A 19,036-nucleotide genomic window follows, 5' to 3' on the forward strand; every position below is an offset into this window, starting at 1 on the left:
AACCAGTAACAAGGAAAAAAAGCAGCATACACGCCACAGAAAACCATTTCCAGCTTTGTAAAAAGCCTGGTATTGTTTAGTTGTGCAGACTACAGCGAGTTCCCGAAAAAAAACATGCAGTTTGTAAGACCACAGGAAGCCAAGTTGTTATTGTACATAGATATAATTTACTAGCTCGGTTAGTGTTTTTTTCTAAGAGCTGTATATCCTCAAACCCAGGGGACAGAGAACTGTGCCAAAGCCTGCCCCTGTAATCCTTCCTCTGTTATTCTGCATGCTCTTTACGGAGCAGTGGGACAGTTGTGCGACGCTAGAGGAAGGTCAGAGAGGATAAAGGTAGCTCCCCTCCCTCTGAGTCGACTTTTTAGCTTTTGCTCTCACCTGCCAGTGTCCAGTTACCAGTGGTGTCCATCATGAAGGTGGTAGTGAAGGGGGGGTCTGGAGGAAGTGAGGGATGGACAAAGGAGGAATGTGTGAGAAATGAGGTGAGGATTCAGAAGAGAGCGAGAAAATACATGGAGAGTGTAGCTCATTTGGGTTTCAGCCATCGAAGTGAAAAATCTGTAAAAGTTCACATCAACACTTTAGAAGTAGGACTGTGATGATACAGACGAGCATCTAGCATCGACTTGGGTTGAGCCAAAGTGTCTGTGACAAGGAGGCAAGTCAAACACAAGCCTCCTACTGCACTGCCTGCCTTTGGTTCTGATTTAGACAGACACATTAGACACACTGCTAAAATGCCACACATAAGTGGAGAAAAAGAGATGTGCACACTGGAAAGGGGCCACGATGGAGAGATCGTGGACTTAAAAAGTAGAAGAGAGCAGCATGGAGGGGTAGATGAATAGTGGGTGATGAGGAGGGGACAACAGAGAAAGAAGAGTGGGAGCATAAAGAGGAAGAGGGGAAACGCAGGACTCACCAGAAGGCCGGGCGGTGGTGCTGGAGGAGCTTGATGTAGGAGGAGAGGTGGTTTGGTTAACGGGAGGAGGAAAAGAACTGGTGTTGCGATTCTTGGGAAAATTGTGAGGAAATGAATCAGCGCCTGTAACATCTTCCTCAAATGGCTCTGGATAGGGAGAAAGAAAGGGAGAGGAGCAGAATATTTCATGAAAATGAACCATGTTTGTACGGTTAAGGGTTTTTTCATGTGGCATAACAAACCTTTTAGCAGTCCTCAGCTGTCGGTAAACACTGACTGTGGTGAGAGCTAGTTTGTGTTTCCAGAAAAGCACCATTTATTTCAGGATACATAATTGTGTTGTTTTTGACTGGGAACTGATCTGTTATTCATTGACTGAGATGACTCATTATGTTTATAGGTCGAAACCAGTTAAGTGGCAAACAAATGATCTCTGTTTTGGGGAGGTGGAGGGTGTTCGGTTTCTGGAAGCAGATAGCACTGAAGATGCAGGGCTCAGTGCTGTTGAAATCAGATGGAATAATTGCCAAAGTTCATATAGATTAAAATGTATAAAGAATATCTGTTTCTAAAATCCCCACTTCATTTTCAGTTTTGGCCTGCTTTGGTAGTTCACTCACTAAGAGTTTGTCACCCAGGCAGCAAGTTGATGTAATTGGTACTTGGTTCTGGTACCAGATGTGAGTAAACTAACCAATATAAGTACATTCAGAGGCATGCATTGGGAGCATGGACTCCAGCCTGCAGCCCTTGTGCTAGAATACCGCAGTATCAGGACCTTAAACCAGACCAGTGTGCAAGATCAACGGTTCTCATTTGTCATTTATCAATAGCCTGGCACGGGTCCATCAACCAGCCGTGTCACTGCTGGGTCAAGTAATTTCAGGAACCTGAGTTTGGTTTGAATAAAGTGCACTTTGCAGATTCTTATCATACCGCAAGTGACAGTGTGTCTGACTAGAGAAGACAGTTTAATTAGTCACAGCAGTCTCAACTGGAGAGCAGAGGGGTCCTCTATCTGACTTCCATTCAAAAAGGCATAAATCTCATCTTTCAAGCGTTTTTTTGCTGAATGGACCTGTTCCAGCCGGTACACAGGAAGACAGTGAGGACGACAATGACGATGGAGGGGTACCAGCTATTTTCCAAAGTTGATAAACTTCAAAAGTTGTAAACACTAACTGATACAAGTTTATAGGAGGCCTATATATTTGTAAAATGATGTGCTTGAGTTCAACTATTTGGGGTAAGAATTTGTGTTGCTAATGTTTTCTGTGTGGAGAAAACAACATCATATTCTGTCAGAAAGTTCACACCTTAAATCAATTAAAAGGACACATCCAGGACAAAAACCTGACTCAGAGTATGATTTTGTCACATTAGGTCTGGAAACAAATCTAGCACGCTATTTTCATTTTATTTACCTTTTACTCTAAACAGTTAAAAATGGTGTTTGGACTTAAAGTCACAGTTTTTGTATATTTTAGGCAAAACCAAATCTCTGCTGGACTTTCAGGATAGACATGGTTGCCAGGATGTGACACAAGTGAGAGGACACTTCAGAAGTATAATTGCATGTCTGAGTCAGACAAGCATAAGACAAAGGAAAATCTGACCATTTTAATTGTGTTTCATACCAGAGAGGAAGGATATCTCACTGATGAGCAGCCAACGGTCTGCAAAGTAGAATTTACAGCGAAGGATCTGAGCCGCCTGTCCGCCGAGCGGTAGGGTGATGGGCCGGGAGGAGGGGTCCTTCAGATCCTCGAGGGGCACAGGCAGGGTAAGGGCAGGGGAAGACCAGGGCTGCAGAATGCCAGGTTTAAAAAGACATTCGACTTTGCTGAAGACTCGTACACCCTGCGTGTGGCGATTGTTACTGTGCACCTATGTGAGGGAGATGTGTGAGTGCAGAAAAGGGAAAAGACACAAGAAAGAGGAGCAATCAGTTAGAAAATCCTTTAACTACCGACACAAGTAGTTCGACCTTTGTGCAAATACCTGGAACCTTTTTTCATTTATTATTCGTAGAGAGGCAATTAAGAGATTAAATTAATGCACAAAATTATTTACACATTCTTTTTATGTTCAGCCATAATTGCTTTGGCACGACTTAGAACGGTGCAGGACTGCAAATGATCAAAAATGGAACACAGAAGGGGAGACAAAGAATCCATAAAAGCTGGTCTAATATATGAGGCGTCATTGTGGCTGGAAGGAGAAAGCAGCGCTTGAGGAGAAGAGGGGGATGTGAAGGAAGATAGAGGTTTATTAAATGAGCAAGAAAGAGGTCAAAACTAGGGACAGATCAATTATCAGCTGTCTAATTATTGGGGCTGATATTTGTCCGTTTTCCAATTATTGGTATCGGTTTTGTGGTTGCAAAAATATTTGATTTTTAACCGATTCTCGATAGAATAAATTAAATGTGCTACATAGGCTCTGCTGCAGCTAAAGCAGCATCCCCCCAGAGCATTGTCTAAATGGCTCCTACGCTTCCCGACAAAAAGCCAATCAACACTGAACACTACGGTGTACAAACATGGATAGATGAAGAGCATTTGCAGGGCAGAGCAGTGGTTCGAAGGTGAGGTAGTAAACACTGCTGAAGTCATTATAAACACTGCAATCTTACAAAAGCATGCCCAGTTTTCCTGTTGCACTGAAAAGGCCCATATAGTAACCTGGTGTCACCGCAATTGAGAATGTATTCTGATGCTAGGCTAAGGCTATCACGAGCATCCACAACATCTCTCTGAAGATTAATGTTAGCAAGGTGCCCTAACGGAGAGACATATCTTTCTAACACAGACACAACATTAAAAAACTGAAGTGCACAAGCCATCATGACAAATCGAGAAATTAGCTACTTTCACAGTGGCTAAAGCTACGCTAACAGCTGGCAGTTAAGTTAGGAAGCAGCCACAAAGTACCACGAAACATGGGCATAACAGCTTAGTTATGAATGACAGCTTCCCTGTTGTGAAATGCTTTTAATGTAAGATTTAATGTGTGAACATATGTACCCACACACACACACACACACAAAAAAAAACAACACATAAACCAATCCCTCGTGAATACTATAGATCAGAGAGGTGGAAAATTAAGGAGGAGATGGCAGAACTAGTGTAAAGGTTGGACTGACAGCGTAGCCATTAACCTTACACACTGCAGGGCCAAACACTAACCAAATCCACATGTTAATGCACACACGCATATAAGATGAATGCCAAACAGCTGCACCAAATACTCTGTTATTATGCACACATATCTATGGGGAAGGGGGGAAAAAAGGGGGTATGTGGGTATGTACTGCATGTTAGTGGTAAAGGTATGGCTCTAATACATCAAGAGAATCAAGGAGATCTACTTTCTTTAGGGGAAAAAAGCTTAAATGATCCACAAAAGCAGATGAGTGTGTCCCCAGTCTGTTAAGGGACTTGGAGGTGGAGATTATGCCTGACAAAAGGTTAAAGAGCAGATTTTCCTTTGGAAGTCACAGGTTAAGGAACTCTGACCTGCAGAGACAAGGCAAGTCAGGATCAGTGTTACGTTCCCATTTTGTATTTATTTGACCCGTGTTTCTGACATATCCGCTCAGTCAGGCCAGCACAAGGGCATGTCTGCTGAGGTTAGTGTGGGGAAAACCCCTGGGGAGAGGGCAGGCAAAACAAGACAGGCCTGTTAAGAAAACACTAAGAAGGGAGGAAGGGAGGTCTGAGGACTGAGGGAGATTTTAAAAAGGTAACTGGGGTACAATGAACACATGAAGAATAAAAACAGAGAGAGAGAGCATCCAGAACTTTTTGTAAAATCCCCCAGAAAGGCGCCTAAAAGACTACTGGTGCCGCTGTAAGACGGCCTGGGGATTCAGGCTGCTTCATATGCACTTGCACAGCGTTCATCTCACCCAAACCAACATTCCTAACCACGTCCAATGAGACACCACAGTTCTAACTCAAACTAGGTTGCTTAATATTATTATCCCCTTCGTTGCTCCACACACTAACCCCAAAAGCCACACAGACGCACAAACAGACTGTGATGCAATTTGGTGGCTCCCAGACAGACGAGCACAGCTGTATTGTCCAATGATAAACAATGATGCATTCAAACTAATTAAACGGCTGCAGAGCTATTCAGCGCACAACGTTTCTTCCTGAGATGGCAAATCAAGACAGTTAAAATTGTTGGGAAGAAAATGAGATAAGCACACAGCCATATTGTTGTAGTTTGTTTCAGAGGTCATCCTGCTTCGAGCTACAGGAATTTCTCAGGAGTTTTCTTAGATGGGAAAACAATCAGCCTAATGTCCGACTATAACTACAATGACATGCTTGTTTTAGGCTTATGGGATTATTAACCAAAACAATGCATTCATTAACAAATAGCACTTTGTCATCTTAGTTTTCTTCTCATTGAACGGGAATATATGTTACGGAATTGAATTTTGAGACCTTAAGTTAAATAAAATGTGTTTTACGTCTTTAATATGCAGAATATATTATATATCAAGCAGTTTCACATTTTAAATCAGGTCTTTGGCAGTAAAAGGTGGAAAAGGTCTCCATTTGGCACCTAAAAGGAAGTTACAGTAACAACACACAGTGTGCATCTTAGCCACCAGGCAGCAAAGATGCTCTGTTTACTATTCTTAATGGGGGTTGAGACACAGATCCCAGTGGGATAACAATGTCCAGCAATCCTCTTACAATAATTCACACACAGCAAAACAGGTAGGACACTGACATGTGGTCTGATGAAATAAAAGACTGTATGTGCATACAACTTGATTTTTGCATCATCTCATTGTGGATGAAGTGCTGTGATGTGGATGTACAGTGGATGAACATTGTGGTGCATAAAAATCACGATTTAGAGGGAGAGTCTCCCTCAACATACAGACCAGGAAACAGGGTTTTCAGCCTCATGGCATCTCTGATTTACAGGCAGCTTAAGTTGTTCTGCATCACCCGTCACAGTCATTAACACAAAGCAACACATGCACTGTTACACACAAACGCAACTTTCAGTGCCTACCTGCATGTTGTGGAAGACACGTGGTTTCTCAAAATCGAATTCAATATCCACACTGCCTTGCCCAAGGGCTTCTCGGCTCCAGCCCAGGTAGTCATAGCCGGGCCACACCCTCAGCTCCTTGGTTTGTATGAAGTCGTCTCCTCCCAGGACACCGTCACATAGCTGACCCAAGCCTCCAAACTGCATCCTGCACACGCAAAGCGCTGTGGCTTAATATGCTTTGTACAAACAATGATGGTAGGAACTGTGCTTTGCTGTCATTTTCTATTTCTAAACACATTTATGTATGAGCACGCAAAGATGAACACACACACACAACAATACAACCTCTTGCCAAAACAACAGGGTCACCAAATACGTCCCACATGAGCCCTCACACAAACATCTGTTACAAGTACTTCTGGATAGCATCAAAAGTTCTAGCTCACACACAAGCAAAACATTTCTGCCCCATTAACTGCAGGACCCATCCAAGTGTGGAGCGCCACCCACCTCCCCGATTCACCCCTCCTTTGCTCCCTGCCAAAACATTATGGCCAGGAAGCACGCATCAAAACCCAGAGCAACTAAGAAAATAATGTCGCTCCCTTTGGATTAGGCTGACAGAATAAACTTTCAAGGATTTGGCAGAAACCCCACTTCAGTGCTAGCAGATGTGAAGTGCACTGCAGAGAAACTTTTCCAAGTATGCCACTGATCGAGCCACATTGTAGCCCACATTCCTGTCAGTAACATTCCTCAATTGTTATAATAGTCATTGTCACGGCAGTGTAGTCATTTACAGCAAGGGTCACATCCACACATTTCCATAAAAATGAAATCCAGGAATCTATGGAAATGAGATGCCTACTCATACATAAAAATGAAAAATGGCAATATAATGCTGAGACCATCTGAATATTGTACCCTTGTTCTGTGCTCCCGTCATAGGTGGAGTCGTTCAGATAGACGGACATGCCGGGCAAGTGCATGAGGTGACCCACTGGAGCTGTGTAAGCCTTCAACCCATCTGCGTGACAGAGAAGGACAGGGAAAGCAATTAGGAATCATGAAATTGCTTAAACAAAACATACTTTGTGTTGATTGCCATTTAAGAGAGACGTGGAAACGGTGCATGTGAAACTATTTTTTCAATTTTCATCATGAGCTGCTACATATTTATTGAGCGAACATTCGACAGAAAGCACTGCTGCAAGGAAATGACCACAGCTGGTTTTTTAAGTAGTAAAACAAACAAAGAGGTGGACTCCTCAGGTCTAGCTGGCCCCAGCCACCACTAACCAACAAAACTCAGGCCTCTCAGCTCTAATATACAGTTAATCAGCCGGCTCCCAGAGAATAGAGGTGACGTCAGCAGCACTGACTACAGCCTACCACTCCGCCATCCACAATAAACACTGCTTCACGTAGGATTTAATAGCATGTGTGCAGCATTTTCTGTTTGTAAATGAGTGCCTGTGGATGTCATTATACATCGAACCAGTGTAAGTCAGGTCAGATGTCCAGCAGGTCAAATGTTACACAAAAGAAACACAGGAAGTACTTTGTTCCACCTCTGTTCGTTCTGATACAATGTGAGATGAGGCAGAATATGTGCTAAACTTCACATTGATTAGATTTTACGTAATATCTAGTCTGTAGATGAACTGAGCTGCAGCATATTTTAGAGAGATGATCTCCCTTAAGACATGTAGTGGGAACTGGGTCTTTTAGCATCAGTGACAGATCTGATTTACAGGCAGCCAAGTGCGGTCTGTGGGAGGTGGATGGGGCAGGAGAGGAGGTGAGCAAGTCATAAATACTCAGTTAGTCAGTGTTTTGCTTCAAGAAACATGGAGACCAACACCATTTATCAATGTGTGGCTTCTTTTCTCCAGGCAAACCCCACCAAGGGTGTAAATCTTAAGTGTTGCCTCAACTAAATCCATCAGACGTATGACAAAAACACAGACTCGTAATCATTACCATCTGATATAGGATTAATCTAGGCTGACAGTGAACTCAGTTACCCTCAATATTCGAGAACTAATTGACTTTATCAAGATCCACAGGCCATGCCTCAGAATATACAGAACCAATGAAAAGCAAAGCAACCAAACAGTCAGGGACACTGTGTATATTTGGGTGATTTCACCTCAGTTCACCAAATTTTTAAAAAGGCTCATGCCTGACCATCTCAGATTTGTCAATTTCTTTTGCTACATATGTTATTAAGTAAAATGTGTAAAATCAGGGGTCCTAGGTAACATTAATTTTTGAGTTAAAACTTCTTCAAGGAGGGTCAGGTCATGTAAATTTTTTTGCATCGTTTTCTTTGTGCCAATCTGCAGAGTAATGTCTGAAGAGCCATAACTTGAGAATTAATGTAGCTAGATTCCTGAAATTCTGTGGGCTCACTGATAAGTACACATGGTCTTCAATGGTACAACCCTGCTTTGATAGAAAAAAACAAACCAGTTATATGATGGTGCAACTTTGGTCAAAAAAATGTTGTTGTTTTTTTCTGTTCAGATTTTCCACCAACCATAAAACCTTCATTGTTCACTTGAAGAGGCAGATTTTTGTTTTTCATGTGATTGGTACAAATAGGAGCTTCAAAACTGCTGAATATGGTGCCAGTCAGAGGCACTTTATGAGAAAAAAAAATATTAATTTTTTTTTTTTTTCAATTGGGGTGAAAATATGAGGTGAAAATCACTAAACCTGTTATATATTATTGTGACTGGGCTAAAAGAAAAATTGAGGTTTTCCAACTCATAGTCCTTTTTAGTTGTTTGTTTTTACTTGTTTTTGATTTCTTTATCAAGATCTGTTTCATTTTCTTATAACCTTGTTAGCAAAAAGTTAGTCACATAGAAACACTGTGTTGCTGAAGTTGGAAGCAACAATACAGTGTACTGATTTCAACTCAATCGATATTCACCACTTTAAAAAAAAACAAAATAATCTGTCAAATTGAAGCTGGGAAATGGTGAATTGAGGCAGAATGACCCATTTGTAGTCTTCTCGCGTCTCTATTAACTCCACATATGCACACACCTACCGTTCCATACACAACCATAGAGCTCCACCCGAAGGCAGACGCTCATAACCCGGTCAGCGAGGGGGTAGAAGCGCACCATGCGAGCCACAATGGGAGGGCCCAGATCTTTGAGCACGACATCATAGGTGTTCTCGTTACCTGACACGACCTAGGGAGAAGAAGTGCAAAGTATTCAATCACAGAGAACATCGCTCCCCTCTGCTGTCAACTGCAGGGTTGAATAAATCTCTCCTGAAGGCTCTGACTTTTTATTCAGAGACACAAACAATATGACTCCTTCCCTCAGCATTAGTTGTTTGAGTCAGACACTGTCATGTAATAATGGTGCAAAACACAGAGCAAGACTTATCACCAAAGAAAACACTGGACATTTACCAAATGCAATAACAGGTGTTTATCTTTTAAACACAAGGTAAAGTGCTCAGTGTTTTGTTCAACAGGCAGTAAAAGCAGCTCCTGCCTGAATAGAACCATAATTATAGAGTTTAGCTGGGCCTCTTCCAAAAAGCTCCATTCCCCAATGAACACTAAGTAAATCAAGTGCAAATGAATAATACAAATAATATAATGTTATTATCGCTACATTTAAACTCATTAGCTGAAGGACATTGAGCTATTTCCTATCAATAAGGAAGAGTCCCCCTCAACTGTATGTTGGTACCCCAAAGCTCATTTATTGACATTCAAACTAATCGCTTTTTTCCTTTTGCATCAAGATGTAGAAGAGGCAATGTGCTCCGGTTGTGGTGTAATCAAGCGGACATGGTGAGAAAACTCCAACTTACTTCTTGGTCCCATCGGTCCTTCCAGGTGATCCATTTCAGTCCATCTCGGGAGTAGCGAAGGCGATAACTGCGGGCAAACTCCTGGCCGTGCCCATCGGCATGGCGACCCTGGGTACCCACCAGAGCCAGGAAGTGGAGTTTTTGCAGGTCAATCTGTAGGTAATACATCACAAAACATGTCACGCACTGGATTACAGATACTCACGTGAAACACAGATAAGGATGAAAAAGCTGTGAGACTTAAATAGTATGCTAATAGTGGAATTGTTCAAACAGAACACTCTGTCAGATTTGCCCATTTATTTGGAATGACATGCATTTGAGTTTGGCAGTGACTCTGCTTGCGTGATGCTCTGGAACAATCTGAACAAGCATGACACAGACAGTCCCTGAGATCACAAACCCCCCAACAGAGCCTTGAATTTACAATGTTCAAATAAATATAGTATGAACACAAAAACAAGGAGACCAACTTAAACGGTCCTCACTTTACAAAATCCAGTTACATAGTTTCAAGGTACAATGATGAACCATCTGCATTCCCACAATATGAGGAACAACCAGAGTTATGAAACTGAACTTTTAAAAGAGAGGAGGTCGGGGAGGAGATTTGCTGATCTGTAGAGGCTGGTGTAGCAGCGATGTGGAGCGGGCAGAATGAATGAACGCTGCCTCAGTTACAAAGCACGCCAAGTGGGTGGGCTGGACTTAAGCAGCGAATGATTGGACAGACAGGGCCTTCCTGCGTGCCTGTCTGAACTAAGGCATAAGCTCTGTAAATGCTATCAAAATCCCAATATGTATAATTGCAAAAGCTGCAATTTTTGGATAAAGGTAAAATGGGTCACAACATTACAAATAAAGCATGGTGGTGTTATGAAGGAGCTCTAGTGGCTGCTGGGAACATGCTTGTTTGAAATTCTAGTGACAATCTTGTTTAATAGCTTTAATTAAATTCTATTTAATTAAAGCTTTAATATCGACTAAATAATCATTACGTGACAAATGACAACTGTTGCATGTTATTCTTTTCACAAACCATACAGCAGCACTGAGCGCTAACTGAAAAAGAGTAAAGTGAGTATGTGACCTGAAGGTATTCTGATCCACTGGGGAAGACGGCTCCTGCTGGACACCATGCTCCGTCCCCCTCACCAGTGCTCAACCTTAGAAACAGAGAAAGAGACATAATAGGGGAGATAAATAAAATAGAAACAACAAAATACGAATTTGAAAAAATAAACCATAATTTAAAAGTTCTATAAATCGCACTCATATTCAAACATTTCCACACAAACACAACAAGACGGACTACATTAAAACTCTAAGTGCCGGCAGCGTGCAGATGAACAAGAACTCAGCGCAAACAATCTAATCCTCCCCTAACATCACAGCACATATTGGCTCCCCCGGCAGCTCAAACATTCACATTTAAATAGGGCAACGTTGTCTCACAGACAGAAATACAGAGAGACAGAGACTTGGCAATTGATAAAGACACAGAGAGGGAGTGAAGAGAGATCAAAAACACAGAACGCACGCTGTTCATGAAGAGAGGAAATGAGATTAAAGGAGGCAGGGTGAAAATTACTAGCTCCTTCACATTTTTCAAATCTCACAAAAAGATCTGGCATAGACTTTAAGGCAAGATCTTAACTCTCAGCTCTTCAGGCCTGCCTCGACCACACACACGCATCAAAGCTTTTCACTCGCTGTGACCTTCCTCAATCCAGCCGGAGAAGAAGAGCTCATACTAGCACCACATATTGGCCTTGTGAAGACCACAAACTTGGCTGAGTGTCTGTTGTCAGATCAACTCGTATGAGGAGCTTTGGAGGAGCTTTTGGAAGAGACGCAGGCCACAACCGCACTCTGACCACTGTGAGGCTTCTTTCAAAAATGATTGCTGCTGCTCAGACCACCAAAACAAATCACTATATCAACTTGGTCACACTGACAGTGGCACTTGGATTCTAATCAATCCCGCTCTCCCTTCAGTGAGTGAGATCATGCAGCTGAGAACCGCGAGATGATATCAACAAATTGCTGCTCCACCAAGTGCTCTGTGGTGGACAGAGGAAGACGGAGGAAAGAGGAATATGGCTGGCCAACTTCAATCTACCATGCAGCGGTGAGTAATAACAAAACCCGAGCAGTTCTGAATCCCTCCCTTCACACAACACTTCAAATCCTGTTTTCAAATCAGTTTCTCCACAGCTTTCACCACGCTTTTGAGCAATCCACTTCTCACTTGCTTTCCTATTTATCTTCTTCTTTTTTTTTGCTTTGCATCCACTGGTCCCTGTTTCCTCTTCGTTTCTTAAGATCCCCCCGGTGTGTCTTAAAAAGAGTTTTGGCTAATAATCACTTCCACATGGTTAGACACCCAGCCCAAGAGACCGATGCAGACAAATGAACCCAAACAAACTTACGATCCTGCAAAAGCTCTTGCATGTTGCACGTCTAACTTGGCTCTCATTAATCTGATCTCACTGCCAGACAGAGACGGAGGTAATATGATTACCAAGTGGGTTATACAAAGACACACCATCAACTTCTAACAAATCTAATAGACCTCCTAAAAATTACTTTAGTACAACAGTAGTTCTTCTACAGGGCATGTGAACTGACCTGTGATGCATCCTGATCCTTTACTACTTACAGGAAAACACTGGTATCAGATCTAATTACCACTTAGTCACATTTTAACAACTATGTTGTATATATTTTGCCAAACGAATCAGATGTGTACCTCCAGAAGTTCTGTGTCCATTCCCCAACAGGTCAGAGCTTATTTTTGCAGCATAAGAGGGATCTACACAATATTTGGCAAGTGGTTTTAATGTTATGGCTGGAGATACATGAACATTAATTATTCTCCTCTCACTCCATCCTTTTGATTTGTATTACAAATCTGAAATACCTTTCACACTCATCTTGGCATCTAATTGTCATCATTATGGTATGAAAATCAGATACTTTCTCCAGAGTTATGTCAGTTATGTAATTCATCACAGTAAACATCAAGTCTGTATTAATTTATGTCAATGTCACGCTGTCATTACATGGTAATGTCTCCTGTCGGCACTGCATCACCTCACAATAACAAATCAGTGACAGACAGGGCTGATATAATTAAAACAAAACAGAAATAGAAGGAGGAGAAATAAATTCTTCTGAAAGTTATTACTGTACAGCACACGTGCCAAAAAAAGTCTGCAAAAATGTAAAACAGACTTCTGCTCTCCTTTAAATCACATCATTGTAACTGTATCAAAACCTGTTGTTCATATTTCTTAACTTTCCAAACACAACAGCGTTCAACACTTTAAAAGTTAAGCAATTTATCAGCAACTGAAAAAAACCTTTTCAGCTGAGCGTCAAATTACTCTTTAAATTACAGTTTTAGACAAAATGTTGTTGTATAAGGAAATCTACTTAGTTATTCGTTACTTTCCTCCTTGGACAGACGCACACACATTACTCACCTTCCATGTTTGGCCTCGGTGGAGTCTGACCAGGCGCTGGAGGCGGTGATGTCAGAGTCTGGGATGGTGCCGTCCTCCATCCCCAGGGCGTAACGACACTGAGCTGTAAGGGAGGGACATGGAGAAGAGAAAAAGAGAGTGAAGGGAAGACAGAGGCTGGACAGAGATATTCGCCAAATTCCCATCTGTATGGGGCGCTTGTCCAGGGGAAACCCAATATTTCCATTGGAGTCAGCAGCCATCATTAGTCATGGAGCATAATGCTGTTATGTCATCTCTGGGAAAACTTCCGGACTTCGTGCTTCAACAGACAGCGAGTGCTGCAAGAAAAAATATGACACTGTTCCTTTTGCTGTCATTTGGAACAGAATCTCTTGGATCGGTTAGTGCTAACAAGTTCATGTAATAGGTCATGGTTGGGTTTTGGTAAGGCCTCTCTGTCCTGTTACGAATGAAACCATCAAAGGTAGTCATTAATACCCATAATGCCTCTTGGAGTGCATGATCATATTTTATGTGTTGGCACCCTGCGTGACAATGAGACCTGTCTTCTATAAAACAACACCTATTGTGTTTCCTTTTCCTTTTGTCTTTCCAAGCAGCTCTCTGCCCCACATCCTCAGGGCTCTGGTGATCCCCAAGAGAACAAAAGAGAGAAAGAAACTAAGGGCAAAGATAGAATACCGACAAGGGTATCTGCGCCAACTCTGCTTCAGCAGCACTCTATCAAACTATTCAGATAGTGTGGTCCAAGGCAGGGATTACCCAATGACCCGGCTATCCACTCTGAAGCAGTCATGAGGAGAAGGTGGGGGGAAGGAAGGCTAAGTGAGTGTTTGATCCGTGATAAAGTGGAAAGGGGTACCGACAGTGATATGGAGTGTTGGCTGAGGGTGACAGAAAGAGGCGGGAGTGGGTGTCTAACTCAGTTTCTGTCACTGACTCAGTGAACAGGAATGTTGGGCTGCATGCCAAACCCTAAAAACCCAACGGGTACAACAAACACACATACACACACAGTCCATCCACGCCCCGAGAACAGGTGCCCATTTCATTACATCATCATCATTATACCACATGCCAGTCAACAGCCTACCATCTGCAGTCTTTTCACCCCTCTATGTCTATGATGTCGGTGTCCTTGGCTTTCACCTTCTCTTTGTCATTTTTTCACAAAAAATGTAAGCCCATGTGCTAAACCTTTCTGCTCACACTGTCAGGACAAAATGTGTTTTTGTTTATCTGTAGTCTTAACTACAATTTCTACGTTCATTTAGTGTAGACAAATCACTCCATGAATCAATGAAGTCAACTGGTCATGTAACTGACAATAACGCCTTCATAACAACTTGTATGAGGGCTCTATTTCTCACTTCGCACTTAATTGTGCAGTTTATAGGTCAAAAAAGTAGTAAAAAGAAAAACGCCCATCGAGATAACTTCAATTTTTTTCTGATCAACTTTCCAAAACCCTCAAGTATTCAGCGCACGAACCACATAAGATAAAGAAAAACAGCAGAAATGAGAAATATTTTGCCACTTTAACAAGTGTATAAACCCACGCTAGTGGCCTTGTGAGGTAGTAATGAGACACAGTAATGAACTAAGTAAACACCAATGTCAGCAAGCAAACAAGTGACAATACTGACATTGTGATGGATGGTTCTTCCATAGACAACAGAACTGAGGACACTCCTGGGCAACATCACTTAAATGTCAAATGATTTAAAAATGTATCACCTCTCAATTTTTTCATGACCTCTAAGTTGAACAATACGGTACTTGTTCTGTTAAAACTTCTTTTAAACTATTTTAAAATAGTTTAGATTTACCATATTAAAAATACAGGTCTCACAGTCGGAACTTGATGCAACAAAAGTCTGCACATCTTCATTACTGGGATTCAAAGCTTTTATTTCTGACTGCTTCATATATCTACTCTTATTGCTGATGACAGACTCAAGCCTCCTTGGCATGGAGGATACCAGTGTTGCAAAAAGTCCTGAAGAGATGTTCTTCCATTGTTTTCAGCTGTTCTTTGCTGGGGGGGAGTGTGTTCCTCTTCCTTTCACGTTAAAACATGTCAAAAGCTTTTCTGCTGGATTCAAGTCAGGAGAAATACTTCGCCAAGTCATACTTTTATTTCTTCTTTTCAAATCCTTTGTGACTTCGGCAGTTATGGCATATCCACAGGCATTCATATTGTCATCTATCTCCACCACCTTTTGCACTCAGGCAGCCCCAAATCAAAACACTCTCACCTCTGTGCTTCACTGTCAGAACTGTACATTCACTTTGGTAGGTCAAGCCAAACATGCTAGATCTAAGCAAGGCGCTACCAATATTCATCAGGGTTTTTTTTTTTCCAATGTTTTATCAAAAGCCTGTCATAGAAACTCTGCTGCCTCCTCCAAAACTTGCCTGTCTGCTTTGGAGTGAAACTGTGCAAGTAGCGCACTGTCTATGGCATCATTTTAGAGGGACAGCCACTGTAGCTATGATTAGTGCTACTGTGGTTCATTCTAAGTATCCACTTTACTGCTGCAACTGTTTTGACAGATTTGTAGTTGGTTACTCATTTTCCTGTATTCTTTTCCATCTTTGTGAAGAATCACAATCAAATGTTTCAGTTCCTCTGGCAGCTCTTTCTCTTGTGGCACCATGATGCCGACATGCAGACAGACACAGTCCAGGACCAGGTCCAAAGATAAGAAGGTTCTGGTGTTCACAGGTCATTTTATAACCATATTCATCGATCAAGCTGGTTGGACATCACAGGTGGACTCATTTTGGTTTCAATGATGGCAAATTGTCTAACTTGTGTGTCACTGATCACAGGTATATTTACTTTAGCTGCATTGAGTTTTCTACTTTGAGGCCTGTATTTCATTATTCTCTTTCTAAAGTATTTGTTATTGTTGGATTTTTTTATTTGAAATATTTGACATTTAAGTGATGTCCTGCAGAGATGAACTCACTTCTGTTGTAAAATATATCATGTTTTTTAGCGTGCTGTTTAGTTTCTTAGCAAAATTCAGCAGACATGGATGGACATCTTTTATGTTTTGTAGGTATTTAGTAACAAGTCAAAGTACTGAACAGCATAAACATTGCTCTAATGATGGTACTAGATTAAAACTCGATTTATCCTTAGTGGCACAAAGCAAGTATTTCAGTCAGGCCCAAAGTGATGAACCGACACATCTGACTGTATGAAGCAGTTAACTTACATTCAAAACATCTGCCCAGACATTTTGTTGATTAACAAATGGATTTTTTTTTTTTTTTTAAAGCTCTACTTTGGATCAACAGTTTAAGTCATTCCCAGATTTCACTTTGCTTAAATGTGAAGACTTTTCTGTTTTCTCTCAGCTCTATCTTATCTGGATATATCATAATAACACATTTTGATTTTGAACTGTTTGTGGGACACGATGTCACTATGGCCTCTGGGAATTAATTTGTAGACGAAGTGATGCATTAAATAATTAATCAACACATAATTACAACAGTAATCAGTAGTTGCTGGCTTAATTAAATAACAGTCTAACTGCTGCAATCAGAAATCTGTCCAGACTGCAAACTAGGGGTCAACTGATAATCAGTTTGACCCATCATTGGATCCAATGTCTAGATTTGTTCAAGTGATTAGTATTGGTTTTTTGATATTTTTATAGCTGATCTCTAATAAAATAAGTTCATTTAAAATGAACTACTTGGTTTGGATGCACCTATTGGTTACAAGTTTTACTTAATAATCTCCCTAAATACTAATAATTGGCATCAGCCCTGGAAAAAAAAATAAAAAATTGGTCGACCCCTGGTGCAAACAGTGTGATCCCTTCCCGAACATTTTGATGGACACTGTCATAAACTGCCGATGCATGAGCAGTTTTGACGAGCTGGGGGAAACCACCCTGCTATCTCATTCTCCAATTACACATGACTGACTGGCAGACAAGGAGAGGACACAGGATAGCCTGTTGATAGTGGATGGAGAACAAGCCTTACGGACAGCGGGCACAAGACACACATAGTTTCAAACAAATGTTTTTTGGGGGAAAAAAACATCAAAAAAGGACAAAAAAGAAAAAAAACCTAGAGATACAATTTCTCTAACACAAACTTAGATACTGTCTTTGTCTTTATGTGTGTATATGACATCCTACCTGGGTTAAACTGCCACTCATGTTCCTCAGAGGACGACACCAGAACTGTGAGGACTGTGACTACAGCGACAGGACACAGCCGCAGGATTGTGAAGGCCATGACAGCAGCAACACACCTGGTTACCTCCCTGGAGACACACTGCTGACCACAGGCATACCTGTCAGAGAAAAACACACGTTTAGAGCTGCATCCACAATACATTACCACATATTACATTAAAACAGCATTTTTATTCTCTGCACATGTGTAAATTTGCAAATTTCTAAAGCAAATGACTTGCGCATTCCTGCACACTGTAAATATTTCTATTACTTGTTATAATTTCAAATTCTTTGGATTTACTCCACTTGCTGTTTATTAACCATACGATTGCTTACTGTCTATGAACTGCAACAATGACAGACACACACACACACACACTCTCTCTCTATCAATAACTCCAATCCTCTTATTCCAAAACACGTTACATGTCAAAGCAATATAACAAACCCCATTTTCAAAGTCTAATTAGTTTTTCTCTCTGGCATCAGAATGCTGTGATACAACAACTTTTCTGCTTTCAGAAAGGCTACAAGCAGCTTAGTAATTGAGAATGGTATACTTAGCCATCCCAATTTGCGCCTACAGAATTTTATTCTGTTTGAAATGTCAATCATTTCTCCAAATTACTGATTTCAAACCTTCTTTGGCTTAATAGGATGGAGCATATTTGGAGCACTCAGTTCATTACAGCTTTTTGAAAATAAATAAACAAACAGCTCGAAGACTAGAGAAATGAAAGTCAATGGATGAGAGAAACCACAAGTACAGATGTCAGATTTTTGAGTCAATGGGAACATGATTGTGGTCCGTGACAGGCTATTACCAAGGAAACTACGTGCTCATAACACCACATCGCAGATATTTGGCATGCGTTCTTTAAAGATCCTTGAAAGCTTTGAACATACCAACCTCCGCTTTACACCTCAATTGCAGGAACGCGCTTACAGAAATTAAAGCAAGCGTATAAAATAGAGTTGCGATGAACTGCCCTCCATGAAGGTTACAATGTTGAGTTTTTGTTAAAAAATCTTTAAGAGTTGTACTGATTCATCTTCACGGTCATTTTAGAGTCTGTCGTGCTGTTGAACTCCAAAATGACTATAAAGTTTGAAACAATAGCCCTTTAGTTTTAACACTACATTATGAACTTCATCATAGCCTTTATTTACTGCATGTCTGCTGTATTATTGGTTTGTTAGTGCCTAACACACTGGCTGATGAGTATATCTGTATCATTATTCTCTACAAAAAGACATAATATTTCCTCCTAATACTTTACAAACACGTGTAGTTATTGTACAGAAAAGAACGGACACAAAACAAGATTAATAGCCTCGTCCCTTGTGCATATATTACTTTCAAATGTCTTTGAGGAAGACGGTTGTGAAAAACGATGGAGGGAAAGAAACCTTATGATCGGTGAATATCTGAAGTGGGAGTGACAGCTGGGAGAGGCAGAGAGGCCAGGCCGTCCTCCCCATAGACCCTCTGTGTTTCGGCTTCATTTCTGACTAGACCGGGACAGGCCGACAGCTGACAC

General features: G+C 41.3%; 1 protein-coding gene across 8 annotated transcripts in view; it reads right to left on the reverse strand.

The window, feature by feature from the left end:
- The window catches only part of ddr1 (discoidin domain receptor tyrosine kinase 1), a 40,358-nt gene that overhangs the window by 10,811 nt on the left and 10,511 nt on the right, over positions 1-19,036 (reverse strand). For 2 of the 8 annotated variants that reach the window (XM_008295611.1, XM_008295607.1), the window contains exons 2-11: positions 17,454-17,611; positions 13,285-13,387; positions 10,887-10,962; positions 9,797-9,949; positions 9,012-9,159; positions 6,875-6,977; positions 5,969-6,155; positions 2,563-2,812; positions 926-1,072; positions 382-438 (exon numbers count right to left, since the gene is read on the reverse strand). In XM_008295611.1, coding sequence (XP_008293833.1) covers positions 382-438; positions 926-1,072; positions 2,563-2,812; positions 5,969-6,155; positions 6,875-6,977; positions 9,012-9,159; positions 9,797-9,949; positions 10,887-10,962; positions 13,285-13,387; positions 17,454-17,553 — 1,324 coding nt within the window. In that variant the 5' untranslated portion in view covers positions 17,554-17,611. Of the gene's footprint in view, positions 1-381; positions 439-925; positions 1,073-2,562; positions 2,813-5,968; positions 6,156-6,874; positions 6,978-9,011; positions 9,160-9,796; positions 9,950-10,886; positions 10,963-13,284; positions 13,388-17,453; positions 17,861-19,036 lie in introns of those variants that run through there. The other 6 variants (XM_008295608.1, XM_008295606.1, XM_008295610.1 and 3 more) reach the window with 4 other exon arrangements.

Source organism: Stegastes partitus, unplaced genomic scaffold (assembly GCF_000690725.1).
Source record: "Stegastes partitus isolate 25-593 unplaced genomic scaffold, Stegastes_partitus-1.0.2 Scaffold1061, whole genome shotgun sequence".
In the NCBI taxonomy this organism is placed as follows: domain Eukaryota; kingdom Metazoa; phylum Chordata; class Actinopteri; family Pomacentridae; genus Stegastes; species Stegastes partitus.